Genomic DNA, 23454 nt, shown 5'->3' with positions numbered 1-23454 from the left:
CCCAGAGTGTAAAATTTCAACTGAAAATTCATTTGAGCACTTTTATTAAGTTCAGAGAGAATAAATGCATTGTTATAGAAATTATTTCTGTTGAAGCTTTTGCGGTTTAGAAAATATTCAAAGAAAATGATGGATTTGGTACTTTTTGGCACTGAAACTCTAAATATCTTCGCCTGAAAAACATAAATTTCACTGCAGTCATCAGAATTTTTGATAAAACTGTATTTAGTTATAAAATAGTCAGATTTAAGGTATTTACGTTGAAGGCATAGATTAACTTATTTAAATAATATTAAATAAAATTCAACAAAACAATGAAAACAATGCAAAGTACCAGTACTGAACTAAAGGAATTTTCTTTCTTCTCCTTAACAGCATTCTCAATTTTCCTTCGAATGACATTCAGGAGGCTTAAAAATGTATTCCTACAAACACTGACAACACCACTATCACTTTCAGGTTTATATTTAATCGTCATTTTCTTCAAAACACACGTACATTGTATCTTTTGATTAGGCCTGTGCCTTTCTGATGATACAACATCAATCAATACACGAAGCAATAAATATTTTTTGAGAAACAGCATGTGTATTTTCCCAGAAGGCACCATGAAACTCTACTATTTCTTGTTCTGTTAAATCACGGGTTCTACAAAACTCACCGACATTGTGGAAACAAGCAATTTTTGGTTTAACACTCGCTTTACTCTCGTATTTTTGCACTTTAGCACGCGTCTTCTTCCATTTATCTCGAGCTAATACCCTCTTCCTTGCTTTATTTACTTCTTCAGGAGTATCACAGTACTCATCTGAGATATCTGATTCCATACTTTTGAAAAACAAATAGCACACTGTAACAAAACCAACTTCGTAAGAAAACTGTCACTTCACGTCATGTAAACATAGCGCGGCCATTTTGCTGCTGTTCACGTGACCCAGAAATGGCCTCTCACTGGCTGCATGGATACGGTACGTATTGGCACATTCAAGCCACAGGATTTGGTACTTATTGGCATCAAACGAGATTTTTAATGCCCTGTTTGATATGGATTTTGGTCGTTTTGGCTGTTTCTTTTTCTTTCATACGATGGAGCTATCTACCAACGTACGTTTCCCATCATAATCTCAATTTCGATTTTTTTTGGAGTTGGTACCTTTTGGAAATAAGGTTCACAAATAGTGTATGGTTCCAGTGTATGGGGCCCTCACCAAGATTACTTGATACAGGAACTGAAAAAAAAGTCTAAAGGAAAGCAGATCGATTTGTTCGGGTTGGTTTCCGAAAAAAGGTAGCGTTACAAAAACGTTGCAAAGTTTGGGCTGGGTGTATTTGGAAGAAAGGAGACGAGCTGCTCAACTAAGCGGTATGTTCCGATCTGTCAGTGGTGAGATGGCGTGGAATGACATTAGTAGACGAATAAGTTTGAGTGGTGTCTTTAAAAGTAAGCTAGTGGCTTTACGTTGCACCGACACAGATAGGTCTTATGGCGACTATGGGAGAGGAAAGGCCTAGGAGTTGGAAGGAAGCGGCCGTGGCCTTAATTAAGGCACAACCCCAGCATTTGTCTGGTGTGAAAATGGGTTTTTAAAAGTAGGAAAGATCACAATATGAAGATAAATTTGGATTTCAAGAGGACAAATTGGCACAAATATTCGTTTATAGGAAGGGGAGTTAAGGATTGGGATAACTTACCAAGGGAGATGTTCAATAAATCTCTAATTTCTTTGAAATCATTTAAGAAAATGCTAGGAAAACAACCGATTGGGAATCTGCCACCTGGGCGACTGCCCTAAATGCAGATCAGTAGTGATTGATTGATTGATTGATTGATTGATTGATTGATTGATTGATTGATTGATTGATTGATTGATTGATTGATTGATTGATTGATTGATTGATTGATTGATTGATTGATTGATTGATTGATTGATTGATTGATTGATTGATTGATTACCATGGTCGCTACATTCGCAATATATCTTTTTCCCACCCTTCCGTCGCCGAAAACCTTCATGTTAATGCGATGTTGAACCTGCAGAAAGAAAAAGCAAAATAATCTCCGTACAGGCCGTGAAGGCCCCAGTAGGTGTGGAAGGTAAAGGCCTCCACTATCAGTAACCTCGGCACATAATGGGGTAGAGTGGTTAGTTCTACGACCGCCCGCTTTTTTCCCCAGGAATTAACCTGGTACTCATTTTTGGTGTAGGTTGAGTGCACCACAGTGCCGTGTCCTCTTCAAAGAAAAAGGAAATTTCATTTCTAAATTTTCAGCTTCCAAACAGAGAATCGAAACCAAGTCCTTCCGGGTGAACCGAGCATGCTCTTGCCCTGGAACAAGGGGAAATCACCGAGATAAACTCACATGGTACTGTGAGGATCGGAATTCGAATCTAGGGCCTCTATTACGCAGATACCATATCCGTACTGTGACCGTGTGAGCTGCGCGATTGAGTGGAGTGTCAAGGTCGGTGAATATATCAAACAATGGTATAATACCCAACCATTCCTACCCAAATGGTATGATGACCGGAAGTTACTCAAGCCCCATATTTGAATCAAGATACATTGCGTCTTTTCTAAATATCGCTGAGACCAAGAGCGCTTTCTCCAATATGGAATGAAGGTGGAAGCCTTTAAAAGACGCACACAACCAATCCAATCACATTAACAGCCATTAGCACGTTAACCTCAATGTGGAGAGTCCGTAGGCACGCGAACAACAGATCGACTTGACTGCCAAACCGAATGCAACTAGTAGATGACATTGTTCGTGTTTCTTGCTGCTTCTCGTTAGGGACAGAGACAACACATCAGATTAAAATAATAATGGTAACAATAATGAATTAAATTATAACATATAATTAATTAGTAAATTATTATTATTATTACTTTTTTTACTAGGGGCTTTACGTCGCACCGACACAGATAGGTCTTATGGCGACGATGGGATAGGAAAGGCCTAGGAGTTGGAAGGAAGCGGCCGTGGCCTTAATTAAGGTACCGCCCCAGCATTTGCCTGGTGTGAAAATGGGAAACCACGGAAAACCATCTCGAGGGCTGCCGATAGTGGGATTCGAACCTACTATCTCCCGGATGCAAGCTCACAGCCGAGCGCCTCTACGCGCACGGCCAACTCGCCCGGTATTATTATTTATTTATTTATTTATTTATTTATTTATTTATTTATTTATTTATTTATTATTCTGTTACAGACATAAATATGGTACAAATGTTACAAAATCGTATTGTCAAGGCATTATTCTGGTATGAAAACAAAGAATACTTAGCTTAATGTAGGATATGTTAACAGGGATATACCAAAAGGAAAGGTTCTTGCGAGTCAAACAGCTTTATAATTATGTACAACATAAGTAAAGAATATTACTGGAAGCCAAATATAGAATTGCAAATGAACATACACATGGAACAAGACTGAGGCATAGAAGTTACTTTCAGATCATCAGGTGCTACAACAAATATGAATCCAGAACACTACAAGTTGTAGTTCCTAAATTTTTCAATCAATCAATCAATACTGCTCTGCATTTAGGGCAGTCGCCCAGGTGGCAGATTCCCTATCTGTTGCTTTCCTAGCCTTTTCCGAAATGATTTCAAAGAAATTGGAAATTTATTGAACATCTCCCTTGGTAAGTTATTCCAATCCCTAACTCCTCTTCCTATAAATGAATATTTGCCCCAGTTTGTCCTCTTGAATTCCAACTTTATCTTCATATTGTGATCTTTCCTACTTTTATAAACGCCATTCAAACCTAATCGTCTACTAATGTCATTCCACGCTATCTCTCCGCTGACAGCTCGGAAGATACCACTTAGTCGAGCAGCTCTTCTTCTTTCTCTCAATTCTTCCCAACCCAAACATTGCAACATTTTTGTAACGCTACTCTTTTGTCGGAAATCACCCAGAACAAATCGAGCTGCTTTTCTTTGGATTTTTTCCAGTTCTTGAATCAGGTAGTCTTGGTGAGGGTCCCATACACTGGAACCATACTCTAGTTGGGGTCTTACCAGAGACTTATATGCACTCTCCTTTACATCCTTACTACAACCCCTAAACACCCTCATAACCATGTGTAGAGATCGGTACCCTTTATTTACAATCCCATTTATGTGATTACCCCAGTGAAGATCTTTCCTTATATTAACACCTAGATACTTACAATGATCCCCAAAAGGAACTTTCACCCCATCAACGCAGTAATTAAAATTGAGAGGACTTTTCCTATTTGTGAAACTCACAACAAGTTGCCCTCAGAATTGACACACTTGAAAACAAAATATCAACTTTTTTAAAAACATGTGAAACTATGGATCATAGAAAATAAAATTACAGGTTAAATATTTGCTCGTGTACGAAAAATGTACCACAGACTTATCTATTTTGAATGATACTTTCTGGGATTGAAAAAACCCACACCACAGGACAAAATGGCCATGCTAATTATGCCAGTGTAAATGTGCAAACCTTAATATTGTAAAGAGTAAGGATTGCAACAATGTATAAAAATATAAAACAATTTCCAGCGGCAGATAAGCATATTAAGTGCTTTGCAGGTGTAAATAATAACAAAGATAATGTATAATGTCCTACCACACATTTGAAAATTTATTTTAGATACATTGTAAGTAAATAAAACTGTTTTTTAAGTCCATACAGTTGTCGAGGGTCTTAACATGTGCCAGAATGTTAGAATTGTTCTCTGAAAATTGGATTCTTCAGAATGTTCCTATATCGCCTGAAATGACTGTCCGAATTTTAAACACTGTTAAAAACACTTCTTCGGGATCCGATTCGGTACAGAAAACAAGCACCTGACCAATTATGCTAAGCTGTAGATCAGCTGTTGTTGTTGCTGTTGTATTTTATGCAGCTGTCCATGCCACCCTCTCCTGAGCTAACCTTTTCATGTCTATAAACCTGTTTGTCACATTTCTTCGAACCCCACTGTCGGCTGCCCTGAAGATGGTATTCTGTAGTTTCCCATTTTCACACCAGGCAAGTGCTGGGGCTGTAGATTAAGGCCTTGATCGCTTCCTTCCCACTCCTAGCCCTTTGTTATCCCATCGTCGCCATAAGCGACTTAAAGCAAATTGTAAATAAAATATTAGTCTACCCCCCCTACCATTATTACCACCTACACTTCCCTCAAAACCGAGCTCGATAGCTGCAGTCGCTTAAGTGCGGCCAGTATCCAGTATTCGGGAGATAGTAGGTTCGAACCCCACTGTCGGCAGCCTTGAAGATGGTTTTCCGTGGTTTCCCATTTTCTCACCAGGCAAATGCTGGGGCTGTACCTTAATTAAGGCCACGGCCGCTTCCTTCCCAGTCCTAGCCCTTTCCAGTCCCATCGTCGCGCCATATTACATATGTGTCGATGCGACGTTAAAGCAAAAAAAAAAAAAAAAAAAAAAAAAAAAAAAAAAAAAACTTCCCTCAAAACTTGCCAAACAAGCCCTGGGTATCTTAAGACGTGTCCTATCATCTTTTCTTCTGGTCGGATTTAGGCAAACTGTTCTCCTCTCACCAATTCGATTCAGTATTCCCTTAATTCATGATTCAATCTATCTCACCTTCAGAATTTTTCTATAAAATTACATTTAAATGGCTTCCTTTCTCTTCCTTCCTGAGCTAATTATTGTCCACGTTCCACTTCGTTCAATGTCACGTTCCGGACGAAAGTCTTATAAAATCTTCTATCTAATTCTTATATCAATGTTCGAACTGGGCACATTTCTTAAAGAAAGGCCTTCCTTGCTTGTGCTAGTCTCCTCACTTCTTCCATAGTTATTCTACTAACCAAGTAAAGAACATTCATCTGCTTCCTTCAAGATTTCCTGCATCGCCTGACTTCGTTCGACCGCACTCCATTAATTTTTGTTTTAGATTCGTCTTAGGTAGAGCTCCATCCTCACAAACATGCAGGTCACCTATAGGGCGTCTACTCGAAAGACCTGTACCACGAGCCATACGCTGTTGTTGTTATTACCGGCCTGAGTGGCTCAGACTGTTGAGGCGCTGGCCTTCTGACCCCAACTTGGCAGGTTCAATCCTGGTTCAGTCCGGTAGTATTTGAAGGTACTCAAATACGTCAGCCTCGTGTCGGTAGATTTACTGGCACGTAAAAGAACTCTTGCGGGACTAAACTCCGGCACCTCGGCATCTCCGAAAACTGTAAATTCTTCTTATTATTATTATTATTCGTTTAGGCCTACGATGGACCACGTGGTTCTTAACTCTGGTGAGCTTTTTTCTTCCTCTTATCCCAGTATTCTTTCATTCTAGCGCTATGGATGTCTTTTCTTTCTTGAGTCCATTTCACTCCTACTCCTGGACGCAGTGATTTAGCTTTTAGTGACTGGAGAGAGTCAGATGTCTTGATTAACTTTCTGAACTTATCTCTCTTGTAAATGTCAATGTGATCAATGTTTAGGTATTGTAGGTCTTTCCGAACTAAATTCGTCCATTTGGCATGTGTTGCTTTCCCTCTAGATACAGGGTTGAAGATCTTTGAAGTGAGTTCCTAGCTGCCCATCCTGACTACGTGACCATAGAACATTAGTCTTTTCCTCATAGCTGCTGTAATGCTCTCTATTTTACTGTACAGTTCCTTGCTGTGCCTGATTCTGTACCCATCCCCTTCTTTAATGGGACCCATAATCCTTCTGAGGATCTTTTGCTCTTTCAGTTCCAGTTTTCTAAGTTGTCATTTCCTGGTCATGTTTAGGCATTCTGAGGCGTACAGTACAGATGGTCTTACTGCTGTGTTGTAGTGTCTAAGTTTAAGATTCAAGGAGAGGGATTTAGACTAGTATGTGTTCTTACAAAGATGATAAGCTCTTTCTAATTTAGTGCATCTACTCTTCATTGCAAGGTCCTCATTAACATTTGGGGTTATCCATTCTCCAAGATATTTGAATAAGTTGGCCTTGTGTATTATTTTATCCTCCAAAGAAATAAAGTTGGGTGCTTCTCTCATGTTGGTCAGATATTATGTTTAGTTGACAGCGGTCTTCAGTCCTACTTTAGCTGCTATGCGTTCGAGAGAGGATAGCTGGTACGTAGTTTCTTCTTCTTCTTCTTCTTCTTATATTATTGTCCATGTGTCGCGATATTTTGCAAAAGAAAGTATGTTTCCACACTGCTTCGCACCATAATTTCCTCGGATGTTCACTGTTTTACAGTTTTTTTCGCCGTATAGGCCTACTCCTGGAACTCACTGAGACGAATCAAACGATACCGCACACGAAGTACTACCACGCTGGAGTTCAGAGGAACCGTAACTGTTGGCTGCGCGACACGGCGTTTTTAGTACCCGAAAATGGTGGCTCTCTTGTGTCACCCGATGACGTCATATCGAGATCGGCCTCTTTTTGCTAGATACACTTGCCATTCCTCTTTGAAAATCCTCAGCCTGTTTCCAGTCATTCGATCGGGTCAGGAATGGAATAAATGAAACCCCCATCTAGCGGCGAGAATAGGAATTGTGCCGGCTGCCGAAGCCTGTCCTCTGGTTGCCCTTCCTCTTTACATTTAGGTATTGAGCACTGTCGTTGCACGTGCTATCCAGGAAGTATTTCAATGTTAAAACTTTCATGTTTTGTAGCGCTCACCGGTCCAAGTACTGTTCCAAAACTATAGATTACCTCAAAAGTATTGTCATATTGTAGACTGTTAAAGCTATGACCTATAGAATGAGTCACTGCTGTATAATAATGGCGGAATATTTTACTTGTATGACATATCTTGTTTTGCAGTGCTGTTGTTGGTGATACTGCAGTTCTTCTTTTGATAAGTGAGGTTAGATAAACCAGAGAGGAAAGTTATTTCGCACTTAACTGTAGGCTACGTAAACACGTGCGATCTGAGATCAGTTCTGACGTAGAGAAGCACTTTTGGTGCTCGCACTTGTCCGGCTTGTTCCTCTATCCTATTAGCGACGAGGCCAGGCCGGAAGCTTCCACCAGCACCGTGCGAACAGTCCCACAGTCAGTGACAGACGACCGGTGAAACCAGGAGCAGCGTTCGCAGTGCCGCAGGTAGACATATCACTCACATTTAATTGCTGAAGACCATACTTTTCAAATTAACTTATAACTTCATTCCTAATTCAGGAGGTGACCGTATGAAATTGGGCGTACAAACAGGCTCAAGGTAGATTTGTGATGATGTTTTCTATTCATTCTTTCATCTAATTAACGATAAAAGTAATAAACATGTAAGTGATTTTGTGATATCTTCATAAATAATTATGTGTGATTAGTAAATCATGAATATAGTCTAAAATCATTTTGGTAACAAGGTACTACAAATGAGTAGTGAAATCAGTTTTTTTCTGTAATAAGTGCAAACTTTCTAAATTAGTTTTCTCGCAATTTGAGGGTTAACACTTCATGCCCAATATTGCTCGTGTGAACAAGAAAGAAGGAAATACTCCCTAACTTGACAGACCGTCAAGGCTGTTCTTGGAAATCCATTAATGAAATGTGCAATAAAAGGTTCTCGAAAATTCCTTAAAAGGAGTCGTGACTGAGCTATGAATTTTGACCAAAGAAATATATCTATTTTCAATGTATTCTTCAATTCTTTATGTACTAATATGTGCTAGTATTCGATCACACATCTGCTATGGAAGTTCTTAATGGCTTTGTAAGTCGGGAATAGGATTTAAAGGACGTGTCTTTCTTCTTTCAGATATTCCTGGTACACTCGTTTAGTTTTTCTTTCTAGTGTCTTTACGTCGCACCGACACAGATAGGTCTTATGGCGACGATGGGATAGGAAAGGCCTAGGAGATGGAAGGAAGCGGCCGTGGCCTTAATTAAGGCACAGCACCAGCATTTGCCTGGTGTGGAAATGGAAAACCACGGAAAACCATCTTGAGGGCTGTCGACAGTGGGATTCGAACCCAAATCTCCCGGATGCAAGCTCATAGCCGCGCGCCCCTAACCGCACGGTCAACTCGCCCGGTGTATTTAGTATCTTAAAGCTACAAAGGATTTAAATTTCTCTAGGTTTGGAAAGAAAAGATGGAAGTTTAAAAGTTTCTTAAGAACAATATTTAGACCTACATCGGATCCAAGAACCACCTGCCCCGTTGTGTAGTGGTAGCTTCGTCTTACCTGGACGTCCGCCTTCGACCCCGACAAGTCCCAAGAATTTTAAGCCGAGAATAGTATTCATTCAGCCTTGTAAGTTCAACTGAGGACATCTTTCATGTGAGAGGTATTGGAGCCAGCCAAGAAATACAAGAAATGTGAGTAAGGAAATCTACACGCTGACCACGAGACACTTCAATATATGCGGACGATCTAGATGGATAGGAGATAGCTTACCAAGGCTTTTGATAAGTTCTGTATGCCAGGGGATACCATAATTAAGAACAAGGGTTTTTTTCACTATATGGATAGAATTTCTGACTGATAATTTCAGCTTGATCAAAAGGAAACGTTAAAACGAAGTATTTATAAATTATTTAAATAAACTGTAGTAATTTAGTAGCTAATGCAAATAATCAGCTCCTTTGTGGTACTGAGCATGACGAATGAATGTCTAAGTGCGATATGAAAGACAGATAAAGACTGGGTCGAGATATGCAAGTAAAACATCAATAGGCTATATAAATTGTGATCGTGTCTTTCTGTAACGCACATAACAGAGGGTAGTATGGTGTATGTTCACTGCTTTTGGATTAATTGTCACGTGTCCGTGCTATCAGCTGTAGAGACATGTCCAACGACTGCCGAACGTGTACAGTGGAACGATAAGAATTTGCTTAGTGAAGTTTTATGCGTGCAAGTGCTAAACTCTGCGGCTGAAAAGTATCATAATAAAATAATTGGTGTTTTAGTGTTAAGCAACATATTTTTTTTCACTGATTAAAGCACTAATGGTGTAGTTTATGATACGACGCAAAACGTATGATTTATTTTACGCAAACTTTTAAATTTTAACTTCAAAATACTGCCGCTCTCCTGATGTGTCGCCAAGTCTTTTGAATTGTCACTGAACGGATGTGCCCGAGGCCAGTTCTTAGGCTGAGTCCCGTCAGTATGAGAGCAGCTTTGTTCTTAACACCGAGAAACAAATATATTATTAAAAATCAGAACGACCATTTAATACAGACATGGAATGTAGAAAACACATGAACTCCATGAAGGTTTACATTTTCTGTACTTAACATATATTATCTTGCGCATGATAACTGCCAGTAAGTAGGCAGTCCTGGAGATAAATGTAACTTCTGCATATTAGTACTTGCCAAAATCCATTCCACCATGCCTTCTGCTATGGGCTTGAACAAATTTCTTATTTTAATTTACCTACCTTAGTCTCATCCTTGGCTTTAATAACACGAAAGTGACAGGTATGAGCGATGCTAGTAACGTCGTTCTTATGCAGTTTGTCTCTGTGATGAATGGTGTGATTGTGTCGCTCATAGCGCCAGTTGGTGCGTGTATATCAGTGGACTTGGCAGACTGATATGCAGCAATTACTTCTGGCTCATCTACCTCCCTTCCCTTCACCCTAGGACGCCCCTTCAGTGACGCCTAACGCGATCTATAACAGCTGATGCTGAAGCTGTTAGAATCCAATGAGCCTTGGGAATGAGAACAAACAACTGTACTACTATGGAGTCAAATCAAATTATGCCCCAGGGGCTCTCAACTTTGGGGCGTGGGTTGGTGACCACGGGGCTCTTAGCTTAGTCCTAACATTGCTTCCACTTTGGCCAGGCTCCTCACTTTAATCTTTCCTATCCGACCTCTCTTGGTCAACTCTTGTTCTCTTCCGACCCCGACGGTATTACGTTTGCAAAGCAGTCTGTCACCCAGGGCGCATTGTAATGAAGGTTGTCCACACGTCGCACCCTTCATAAAGATAAGATTCCAATAAAACTATCTGAGAAAGGTATTAAAACAGCTATTAAACAAACTGGCGGCAATTATGTGGCTAAGGCATCCAACTGCAAATCTCTTATCTTGTTGAATATGCTGTCCTTCTAAAAACTTTCCATGGTGTCCTTCACGTGATTATGTTTTAGTGTCCTTTTTAGTGTCCTTAGTCCTTACTATTTTGAACTTTATTATTTTAGTTATGTTAGTGTCTTTATCCGGGCTGAGTGGCTCAGACGGTTGAGGCGCTGGCTTTCTGACCCCAACTTGGCAGGTTCGATCCTGGGTGAGTCCGGTGGTATTTGAAGGTGCTCAGATACGTCAGCCTCGTGTCGGTAGATTTACCGGCACGTAAAAGAACTCCTGAGGGACAAAATTCCGGCACCTCGGCGTCTCCGAAAACCGTAAAAGTAGTTAGTGGGACGTAAAACAAATAACATTATTGTTAGTGTCTTTTTAATTTTATATTGTAGTTTTATTATTACATTTTTCACTTACGTTAGTTGCAACAGTATTTTCTACTTCATTGTTCTTTCGTACTCAGTATTGTAAAAGCATTTTGTTTCATACTCGCAAATGCTGTGGATTGCCATACGATGAAATAAGTAAATACATTTACATTCTCTGTAAGATGTACACAATCTTATTCGATAACTCAGTTCCTCATTTCGGACGGTTTCCTTACCATGCGTAGACTTCTCGCCTTTATCATAAAGTCATTGAGAGGATGCATTTGGTAAATTCTTCGTGACGTAACACTCATGATGACGTTCAGCAAGGGAGTAATGTATAAACTGTGGAGTTAAACAGCTTGCTGCTGTAGCAAGTCTTATCTCGTGTGTGTGTGCTCTTAAACAAGCCTTTATCAGGTGATGATGTTGAAGGACTCTTATTGCATACTCTTACGAGGAAGAGAGTGAGGTACTGAAAGTGGAAAATTGCCTGTAAAGATATATTAAATTAGGGAATGTTCGTAAACAATGTGCTTTAATATTAAAATAATTCATGAACAGTGCCCGAAACATAAACAGAGAGGTCTTATGGTGACGATGGAACAGGAAAGGCCAGGAATGGGAAGGAAGCGGCCGTGGCCTTAATTAAGGTCCAGCCCCAGCATTTGCCTGATATGAAAATGGGAAACCATCTTCAGGGCTGCCGACAGTGGGGTTCGTACCCACAATTTCCGGAATGCAAAGTACCAGTTTCAATTACGTTATAATTAGTTTCATTAAAAAATAAGATAATTATTGAGATTCGTAAAAGAAACTAACTTACACCCTCTTAACAGGACATACAGTACAATGCATTAAGTATGACAAAACATGAAGAAAAACATTATTAGAAATAGATTTGCTTCTTCTTAGATTCCAATGAGAAAAAATAACGCAGCTACTTTGAACTTCAGTGGCGCTCAAATCAAACACCGTTTGTAAAATATTTAGAGCCGGGCTGAGTGGCTCAGACGGTTGAGGCGCTGGCCTTCTGACCCCAACTTGGCAGGTTCGATCCTGGCTCAGTCCGGTGGTATTTGAAGGTGCTCAAATACGTCAGCCTCGTGTCGGTAGATTTACTGGCACGTAAAAGAACTCCTGCGGGACTGAATTCCGGCACCTCGGCGTCCCCAAAGACCGAAAAAGTAGTTAGTGGGACGTAAAGCAAATAGCATTATTATTATTATTTATTAAAATATTTAGAGACAAAAAACTTAAACGCTCGTTTTTACGGGACAACAGTTCATAATACGGGACGCAAACTTTTCATCTCAAATACGGCATAGTGTTAGGTGTCACCTGACCTTGCGATTGAAATGGGCTGGTGTCCCATCATAACACAACACGCTAGTAGGTTTACGACCAATGTTTAGATAGGAACATATTTCCGTCTTTTGTTGCATACGACCGTCCATAAATTAATGGAACATCGTGATCATTGGTAGTAGTGGTAGCAGAGCATAACTCCGAAGATAATGGGTTTGCGACCAATGTTTATAGCAGGGCCTCTCAGGCTGCATGCACCAGTGCACTGCGCTGTGCACGGTGCAGAAGACGAATTCGCTTGGTTGACCAGAGTGCAGAACCTCACTCCTCGATTTGGAGCAATAGCACTGTCTCTCTCTTTCCCCACGGCTGTCTCGCTCGCTCCCCCTGTCTCCCTCTTCAGCACTTGCTCCCTAGCGCTCCAAATCCTAGCCGAGTGGCCCCGAGACGACGCGCTGGTCCGAGCCGAGCCGAGTGGGACCGATGCACTGTGCACAGGAACTCTGCGCTTCAGTTTGCACGCGTGAGATTTTGGGCGTTTGAGAGGCCCTGGTTTATAGGATCTCTCTTCCTAAGTTTCTTGCGTGCTGCCTCCTCTGTTGTAGGTATTGGAACTTTTTTCAAGTACACCCTGTATACTGCATTTTCTAATGATTGTTCATGTCCAAAAATCTGTACTGGAAATTGGTTTATGTCTGTCTTAATCCTGTTTTAGGACACTAGGATCTGACTGAAACCAGTCTCTTGAAGATTTCATTGAGAGCATGTTCTGAATAAAGAGAGATGAGAGGGAAAGTAGAACCACAAGTCACTAATTATAAGACTCGATTATGCACTAAACCGAGCGAGGAATCTCGTCTCTGTCACGTCTTTGGTGGATATAGTCGTGGCTATCAATGCACTGGAAACACTTTCTCTTATTTAGGAGAGAGGCTTCCTTTATCAGTCAAGATTGTACCTTGTGCCTTAACGGAATGTGACTTCTCATACATACAAATGAAGTATTAATGAACGTTTTTAGTTTAATAGGTGCTTATTCATTTCAATTAGAGATCGTCCACAAGTCTGAGTCGCCACTGGAACAATGTATTCCTTAGTATGGAGTGCAGGCACTTCTCTTGCTAATAAGCTCGTTTGCCTCACCAAGGCGAACTGAATGTCAGTGAATCAGATTTTATTAGCATGTGATTGTCAGTCTTGTAGTTTACAGGAGTCCATAATCTCGATAGTTGGCTCTTTGAATCAGCTACAGTTGGGCTGATTGATTCAGACTGTAGAATGCTGGCTTTTTAAGCTCAAGTTGGTGGGTTCGATTCCAGCTCATTCATGGTATTTCAGGATGCTCAATAAACCATTCTCGTGTCCTCCGAAATAAAATGACGGCACCTCGGTGTATGTAGAAACCGTAAAGGTAGTTAGTGGTACGTAAAACCATTATTATTATTATTATTATTATTATTATTATTATTATTATTATTATTATTATTATTATTATTATTATCATCATCGAGCGAGTTGGATGCAAGGTTCGGAAACGTAGCTGTTAACTTGCATTCGGGAGATTGTGGGTTCGAATCCCACCGTCGGTAGCCTTAAATATAGTTTTCCGTGGTTTCTCATTTTCACATCAGTCTGTATTATAACTGGCACCGTGGCCACTGTCTTCCAAATCCTAGCCCTTCTTCAACCTCATACCGGTGGAAATTTTCGATGTGTTAGTGTGACGACGTTAGGTGGTGGTTGTGATTATTGCTTTAAGAGGAAGTACAATTAGGCAACCATTCTCTATATAATAATAATCAGAGAAAAAATGGAAGGTATCGGACACTTCGAAAAATGAAGGTATCGGCCACAGAAAGACAAGGGCCACTAAGGGCGAGAAAATGGAAGACCCCCTGGCATTCGCAAACCTAATACTGTTGGGGTTGGAAAAGAACAAGAGTTGACCAAGGAAGGTCGGATAAGATAGAAAGTGAGGAATCTGGTGCAAGTAAGTGAAAGGAATGCCAGGACTCAGCTGAGGGCACCGTGGTCGCCAACCCACGCTCCCAAGTTGAGAGCCCCTTAGGCCCCTCTTAGTCTCCTTTTACGACGGGCAGGGAATATTGTGGGTGTTATTCTACCACCTCTACCCCCAGGGGGACTGTGAATACGTTAAACCACTTAAAAAATATAATTACGACAACAATCATCATCATCATTTTCATAATCATCTTGATCTTGTAGTTTATACTTCGTGTAAGTGGCTTACGGTTTTGTGGTAAACAACCCGCATGCTTAGTGCACGTCTGTAGTATGTGATGTCTATAGACTTACTAGGTAGAGTGTGGGAAGAGTGGATGTGTATTTTGTGTTAGGTGCAGCCCTGATGTTCACGTAAAGGTGAAGAGAAGGAACTATGAAAAATTTAAGATACCCGAGGGTGAATAAGCATAACCTACTTATCTTCTCACAAGTCGGTCATACACTTAAGAAAATGGAAATTGCAACACCATGAAGGCATTGGTCGTTTCTGTTGATTTTCAAGATATGGAACTATGCCAAGTAGGTATGTAAACGATCAAAGTTTCAGACCCATTGGATTGTTGCTACAGGTTTCCCCACGTGATCCGCGGACCTCAGTCCTATTGAGCATGTGTGGGACAGGATGGGTCGACAATTGGCCAACCGTCCTCAACCACCCACAACTCTGGAACAACTGACCCGTGCAGTGCAGCAAGCATGAGCCACAATTCCTCAGAAAACGATCGAGGGCCTTATTGACTCCATGCCTCGACGAATTCATCAATATATTGCAGCTCGTGGTGGGCACATCCTGTATTGATTGTTGTTCAAACTTGCGGTCAGAGGGACCTAAAAGTGTAATCATAGAATCACAACTGAACACTCGTCCTGCATGTTGAATTGCAGCAATGTAGCACCACTCCTTCTGGGTGTTGCAATTTCCCTTTTCTTGAGTGTATTTCTGAGGTTGCGTGAATAGAGTTTGGCCTCTCATGTCGGTCTTATATTTGCATTATGAATTTATCTACAACGAGAAGTTTGAAATGCAGTGTATTGAATGTTTGGTGTCCAAATTGTACTTCTTACACTCTAGACCGCAAAAAGAATTCCATCAGAACAAGCCGGATTCAGAGAAAATCGTATTTAGAGTTAAAAAGCTTTGGCATTGACACCGTTCATAGCGTCAGGTTTCCAGACTCTACGAAGATGGAAAGTGTTTGGAGCCACTTATCGCGAATCTCTAGATACTTGAAGACATTATCCACCTATGTTTGATCAGATATTAAGCTCTGTTGCTCAACAGCAACAGTGTAGTGAGCGAGGATATAAGTCTCAAACTCAATGTCGCCGGGCTGAGTGGCTCAGACAGTTAAGGCGCTGGCCTTCTAACCCCAACTTGGGAGGTTCGATCCTGGCTCAGACCGGTGGTATTTGAAGGTGCTCAAATACGACAGCCCCGTGTCGGTAGATTTACTGGCACGTAAAAAGAACTCCTGCGGGACTAAATTCCGGCACCTCGGCGTCTCCGAAGACCGTAAAAGTAGTTAGTGGGACGTAAAGCAAATAGCATTATTATTATTATTATTAAACTCAATGTCTTTAATATCCAATTCACGATCTTCGATAAACAAGTCCTTCGTGCAGAAAGGTTGTACTTTGGAAATTGACAGACCACGACTCCAGACATCAAGGAATCACCATCACGGAACGACTAGGTCCTCAGGAAGTAGACCCGAAGATCATTAAAAAATCACCGTACAAAATTCGTAATTCAAGAATTATGTAGGTGAGAATTAAGTACTGTCTGCAGCTGGTTGATCAAACAGTGGAATAGTCCAAACCAGTAGGGAGTGCTTCATTCACTCAAAAAGTACCATTAAAACTGAATCGATTATTTCTGAAAAAAGCGAAGTCCCAATAACCGAGTTTGCAGAAATAATAGCGTAAATAATTGTAATACTATTACGACTTGAAAATAGTCAAACATAATTGGCAGAATAAAGAAAGAAAGAAAAAAAAAAAGAAAGAAAGAAAGGTTTATTTTTTCCCTTCTCCTTCCTCTTCCTTGACTCCTTTCACAAATCAACGACTGTATTAATTTGAGTTCAAGTGTCGTATACAAATTTATGAACTAGTTTCTCTGAAACCTCTTCTTCTAGAACTGTTTTCACTTTGTAGAGCTGTTTTTGAGCGTTCTTTGCTAGTTCACTGTACCATAAATAGTGATCCGTATGGTTTACATATGACATGCCATTCCCTTTTAGTCAGTCATTTTCGTAGGGAACAATCGCAAGCAGTGTTTGGATTGGTAACAGGGTACTAAATATGAAGAAATATAACGCAGTATAGAGCCTCCGTGGCTCAGGTGGCAGCCCGCCGGCCTCTCACCACTGGGTTCCGTGGTTCAAATCCCGGTCACTCCATGTGAGTTTTGTGCTGGACAAAGCGGAAGCGGGACAGCAACTTGGCGGGTTCGATCCTGGCTCAGTCCGGTGGTATTTGAAGGTGCTCAAATACGACAGCCTCGTGTCGGTAGATTTGCTGGCACGTAAAAGAACTCCTGCGGGACTAAATTCCGGCACCTCGGCGTCTCCGAAGACCGTAAAAGTAGTTAGTGGGACGTAAAGCAAATAACATTAAATTATTCTTGAGGCGGGACAGGATTTTCTCCGGGTACTCCGGTTTTCCCTGTCATCTTTCATTCCAGCAACACTCTCCAATGTCAGTCATTAACCATTGCCCCAGGGAAATGCAGCAGGTTTCAGCAGCCGGCACAATTACTATCCTCGCCGCTAGGTAGGGGCTTCATTCATTCCATTCCACACTCAGTCGAATGACTGAAAACAGGCTGTGGATATTTTATTTATAACGCAGTATGTAGGTATCTCTAATTCAGTGAGACAGATTTCATTACGGTTATTGTTTAGTGGTTTTCAAATTGTTCAAGTAATTGTTTTAAAATATCCCCAGAAAGTTTTAATATTTTTCGTGCAGTAGCTTATCAGGTGGTACGTATTATACTGAAAATGTTCAGCGCTAGGAATTGCGATCAAAGTAATATATGAGTAATGCAATGAAGTACTTAAATGTTAACAAAGTACTGAACTCGGATCTGTTCATACTTGTTATACAATACTATTACGATACGGAGCCTTCTCCATTCATTTCTGGAAATAAACCCCTTCTATGTAATTTTGTTTAGGAAATTGAGAGGTTGAAGTAGAACCATGTGAAAAATAAATAATGTTAACAGTAATTTAGAAAACGTCAGAAACTCGTTGTAGATGATGTTTCATAATAAATGATACAACATTATAATGACATTCTAAATTACTCTGAAATATTAAAATGTCGGAGTTCTCTGTCTTTAGGAATTCGGATCGCCTTAATCTTTAGGAATGCTTTGAACATTCTGGAGAAATAAAATATTTATAAAACTGGATGAATAGTTCAGTAGAAAAGCGAAGCTCAGCGGTACCACGCCGTGTACATAAAGTTGACGGCAACTGAAATCTTTGAACATTATAAGGTACAATTTGTTCATAAGATGCACTTGTATTTCAGCAGCAGTGACATTTCCAATGAAAAGCTGAGCAAGTAATGCAATGTTTCGGAGTTCATAGGACTGTCGTACTCATAATTCTAAAATTATTGCCTTTTAACGTAAGTTTGGTAGAGGCTTCCAAAAATACGTTTGTAAAGGAGTGATAATAGCCGTAGCTGAGGAGAGACAAGCGCAGATTAATTGCATTTGCCGGACTGGTACGTTGAGTGTAAAAATAAATACTTTCACTTCTCTGTTGTAATCACTCGCTTCTTTTATAGGAGGAAGTAAAAATGAACTAGCTGGTCACGATTTGACGAGATCATCAACTGTACATAGCCTGTAATTGGCTTTGATGTAATGTATTTCTTAACTTTGTTAGCAGGAATTCTCTCCCCTCTCTGATATAATGGCTCGCATTCTTTGGCGAAATACCTCAATAGTGAAATTAACGGTTCGGAAAAGCAATTCTCAAGCAATGTTAAGATTGGTAATTGAGTGTGAAATATGAAATTCAACTTAGATAATGATCAACATTGCAAAGCTTCTTCCTGGATATTGAGTAAACAGTTTCTTCGGCAAAGGTCTCATTGAAATTCCTGTTGTTTGGTAAGTGCACCTCATCCGTCAATGTGTCAGAAGGAGAATAATTTCTTTCTTTCTTAATCTGTTTATCCTCCAGGGTCGGTTTTTCCCTCGGACTCAGCGAGGGATCCCACCTCTATCGCCTCAAGGCGAGTGTCCTGGAGCTTCAGACTCTGGGTCGGGGATACAACTGGGGAGGATGACCAGTACCTCCCCCAGGCGGCCTCACCTGCTATACTGAACAGGGGCCTTGCGGGGGGATGGGAAGATTGGAAGGGATAAACAAGGAAGAGGGAAGGAAGCGGCCGTGGCCTTAAGTACCATCCCGGTATTTGCCTGGAAGAGAAGTGGGAAACCACGGAAAACCACTTCGAGGATGGCTGAGGTGGGAATCGAACCCACCTTTATTCAGTTGACCTCCAGAGGCTGAGTGGACCCCGTTCCAGCCCTCGTACCACTTTTCAAATTTTGTGGCAGAGCCAGGAATAGAACCCGGGCCTCCGGAGGTGGCAGCTAATCACACTAACCACTACACCACAGAGGCGGACCAGAAGGAGAATAATAATAATAATAATAATAATAATAATAATAATAATAATAATAATAATAATAATAATAATAATAATTAATAGCGTGTGGCCTATTAGCCGATCTGTGTGTCTGTGAAAATGAGGGCCCTACCTAAGATGATTTCTACCGTGAATACGCCACACACACACACCCAGCCCCCGAGCCATTGGAATTAACCAATTAAGGTTTAAATCCCCGGGAATCGAACCCGGGACCCTCAGGACCAAAAGCCAGCACGCTAACCATTTAGCCATGGAACCAGACAGAGGGAGAATAAGTGGTGTTGTTTGTTTGAGAGCCATAAAAAATCTTCGTCAACAGTGCCATGAATTTAATGTGTATGGAATATGTATGAAAACTTACGTTAATGTTATTAATGTTGTTATTGATATTCGGTAATAAATGATACAGCACACTATATGTAGCTATGCAATTCAGCACTTCTTATTATATATAGGGAATAGGATTCTTCTTCTTCTTCTTCTCCTCCTGATTCTTCTTCTTCAGCTTTTCCGACATCTATGGGCTCGCGGGTCTTGAACTGTGTCGTACATGTGGATTTTGCCCTATTTTACGGCCGAATGGCCTTCCTGACGCCAACAATATTGTGTGTTTTTGTGATGGTTGGTAGTGTGGTGTGTTGTCTGAATATGAAGAGGAGAGTGTTGGGACAAACACAAACACCCAGTCTCCCTGTCAGATGAATTAATGAGACGCGATTAATATTCCTGACCCAGCCAAGAATCGAATCCGGAACCCTCTGAACCGAAGGCCTCATCGCTGACCATTCAGTCAATGAGTCGGACTAGGGAATAGGATGACTGCTGAGATTCATATTTTTGTTTTAACAAAGAGTTAAACGGAAACATAGAACATAAATAATACAGCAAGAAAATAAAGCATAGAACAAGTAACTTCTTGTAATGGCAAGTGCAGCTCTAGCGACCGCCACACATACTCCCCAGTGATAACGTCTAAATATCTACTGGGAAAGATGATAACTCTCCCAGACTTCGTGGGTTGACATGGCTGGCCCAGTGATGTTGATGAGATGTCCTCTTGAATAGTCGATGGTGGATTTGCTTCATTTGATAGAGAGTCTGCTAGGATAAAGGCAGGTTTGAGTCGATCGATGGTGACAATTTTTTTAACGTTCATTTTATGATTGCTGCTGAAAATATGCGTAAAGAAATTGCTTATGTTATGATATTTTAAGCGGTTATACCTCCAAGGTCATAAAATGTTCGACTATTACTAAAGTTTCATCTAGGTCAATTTGACTGGCGTTGGTGTCAAGAAGTAAAGATGTGATGCTTTCCCATAGCAAGTTTGGAAATTCTTTCAATATCTCTGCATACTTTTGGCCTGGCGGTATAATGTGTACTGATTATATCTGCTTAGTTTTCGTTAATGTACCTAATGATGTTAGTGGTGTTAATGTCATATGTGCTTCAAATCTATTTTTTTAAATATTAAAATGCTATTTATTCGGGGCGTCGACGTAAGAAGATCTTTTGCCCCTACTTTTCACCATATGTTGTGAACCTGCGTGTATTTGGAAATGGCGGAAGCGTACAGTGTTGAATGTGAGGAAAGGAACATTAAGGACGACACAAACACCCAGTCCCCAGGCCAGGGATATTAATAATTTACAATTAAAAATCCGGCCGGGAATCGAACCCGGGGCCGCCGGGTGACAGGCGGTCGCGTTGCCTCCTACACCGCGGGGTCGGACTTCAAATCCATTAGTAAGTTATAGTGATGGATGAAATCTGCTCCAATGATGGGCGTCTGCTCGTTGGCAATAATGAAATTCCACGGCGTAGCCGGAGGTTAGGTTGAAGAAGTTGCTCGCCATAAACGTTAATGATTGTTTCATTTGCAGCATAAAGTGTATGATATAGGCCTTCGATAGCATTTATTTGTAGGCGGTATTACAGAAATGTCAGCACCTGAATCAACTAGAAACTTATAACTACTGCAGTTATTATAGAAAAATAGGCGGCGTGAAATAGTCCACATCATTTGCAGCTGAGAGCGTAGGATGTTTTAGTTGAAAGCAGCATCAGGGTTTTGAGGCCTAGGTGGCCGTTATGCGCATGGGTTTATACACTTTTGTTTTGCCCTGTAACGGTATAAAGGGTACCAGCAAAGAGATCCACTAGGGTTAAAACACTGAGCCATACTTGCACGATATTCACCTCTTGGTGTGATTGATCTGCTCCGTGAAGAGCGAGAAGAAGATCGAGATCTTGACTTCATCTTATTAATTGATGTGGTCAGTTCGGCAATCTGAGCCTCTAATCACGAAAGGCGATCGACACTCGATCCTGATGGGTTATCTGCTTTCCTGAGTGTTGGTGGTTGTGTGCTTTGTGTACAAACTGAAGCTGAAAAATCGGCAGTTTTATCGGCCCTACCTGCCAATGTATCGAGATCATCCCTGCTACTAGCTAAGATCGAAAGGTTGTGACCGGCAGTCGTTGGATGAGAATTGTTTTAAGGAAGTCATCCTTAACCTGTGAACCTGCCAGTGTGCGCATTTTCTGTTCAGTTCAGTCAATAATGTTGTTACTTTTCGACCTTCTGATTCTTCGAACTCCCGAATCAATCTCTGTTTTAAGTCTGTGAACAGAGACAGGCCGGATTAGGAAATCTGAAATTAATGCTGCAACTTCAGGCTCTAATGAACTTTTAATGTGGTTAAATGTTGCTGTTCCGCGTGTTATTCCAACATTTTCAAATTGTGTTTCAATTTTTAAAAATCATACCTTAATTTTCTTATGCCAAACTGGTGGAATTTTCACTGATATACGTGTAATTTTTGCTTCGTTAGTTGTCTGGTCTCGATTTCTTGACGTAGTCAACTGATGGTGAGTTTCTTCCATTTCAGTTCGTTTAATGCCAATCAAGTCACTACCGGATCACGTCGGGGTCACCAATTATAAATGATACCACACACTAGGCCTATATGCAGGTATGTAATTCAGCACTTTTTATTACATGGGAATAGGAGATGACTGCTAAGATTAGTCTTTTTGTTTTAACAGAGAGTAAAACGAAGACAGAGAACATAATAAAACAAGAAAATAAAGCATGGAACAAGTAACTTTATCGATTTGTGCTGGAGCATCATCATCATCATCATCATCGTCATTAACAAACCATCATCAATCAGGGTCTAATCAATCCCTTTCGGAGCAGACCTTCCCTATCATCTTCCAAGTTCTTCTGTTTCGAGCAGTCCTCATCTGCAGTGGACCCACGTTTGTCTCACTATATCGGACCATCTACAGTAGATCAGGGATGGTAAACCTTTACCGACTAATGCGTCGCTTAAGATCTTGTTTATTACTTCTCACTCTCTAGTGTGCCATCGGTTAATTTCCTTTGAAATCATCATGAAACTCCTCCTTTGACTTCATTCATATTAGATTTCATTACATATACAGGAAATCTATTAGACTGAACGTTTCATGGTTTTATTTCTCAAACATCACTGAAAATAACATTTTAAAAAACAGTTAAATTTTAAGAATAAGGTAAATGTTTGCTCTACATAATAAAATTGTAAAAAAAATAGGCCTATGGCCATACAATTGAGACATACGGTACTTCTTTATTAAAGCGTAGTGTTAAACATGCTGTGTTGTTAGATTTTCGACCACCCCCTGTGGGTGGGGGACGCAGACGAAGAATATACCTACGGTATCCCCTGCATATCGTAAGAGGCGACTAAAAGGGGCAACCAAGGGATGATTATATTAGAACCATGAAACTACTTGTGATCAGTACCACCACGCGGGGAACACCATGGGTCGCTTTTCCTTGCCCGTAGTACCACTATGTTAGGTACCAAAATAGGTTTGTGATTAGCTGCCAGAAGAGTGCGTTGTTGACTTCTACAATACCTGTGATTAGTAGCACTATATGAGCGACACCATGGTTCTGGCTTACCTATGATTATTATCCACTATATGAGGAACACCACAGGGCAGCGCGAGTCCCTGTGGTTAGTACACTTACGTGATGAACACCATTGGTTTGCGTTGCCTGTAAATGGCGCTGCAATGTGCGAAACAC

At 40.7% G+C, this 23454-nt stretch overlaps 1 protein-coding gene across 3 annotated transcripts in view; it reads left to right on the top strand.

Moving 5' to 3' along the window:
• LOC136871886 (myosin-IIIb) overlaps positions 1 to 23454 on the top strand; it is a 320961-nt gene that overhangs the window by 21214 nt on the left and 276293 nt on the right. Inside the window, exon 1 of one of the 3 annotated variants that reach the window (XM_067145558.2) lies at positions 8027 to 8055. The exons of 1 other annotated variant lie outside the window; for it this stretch is intronic. Coding sequence is in view for 1 of the 2 variants with exons in the window: in XM_067145554.2 (XP_067001655.2) it covers positions 22320 to 22348 (29 nt within the window). In the remaining variant the exon portion in view is untranslated. Of the gene's footprint in view, positions 1 to 8026; positions 8056 to 22262; positions 22349 to 23454 lie in introns of those variants that run through there. One more of the 3 variants, XM_067145554.2, reaches the window with a different exon arrangement.

This window comes from Anabrus simplex, chromosome 4 (assembly GCF_040414725.1).
Source record: "Anabrus simplex isolate iqAnaSimp1 chromosome 4, ASM4041472v1, whole genome shotgun sequence".
NCBI classification, from domain to species: domain Eukaryota; kingdom Metazoa; phylum Arthropoda; class Insecta; order Orthoptera; family Tettigoniidae; genus Anabrus; species Anabrus simplex.
Note: the sequence above shows the minus strand (reverse complement) of the source record. Positions and strands in the feature narration are given on the sequence as shown.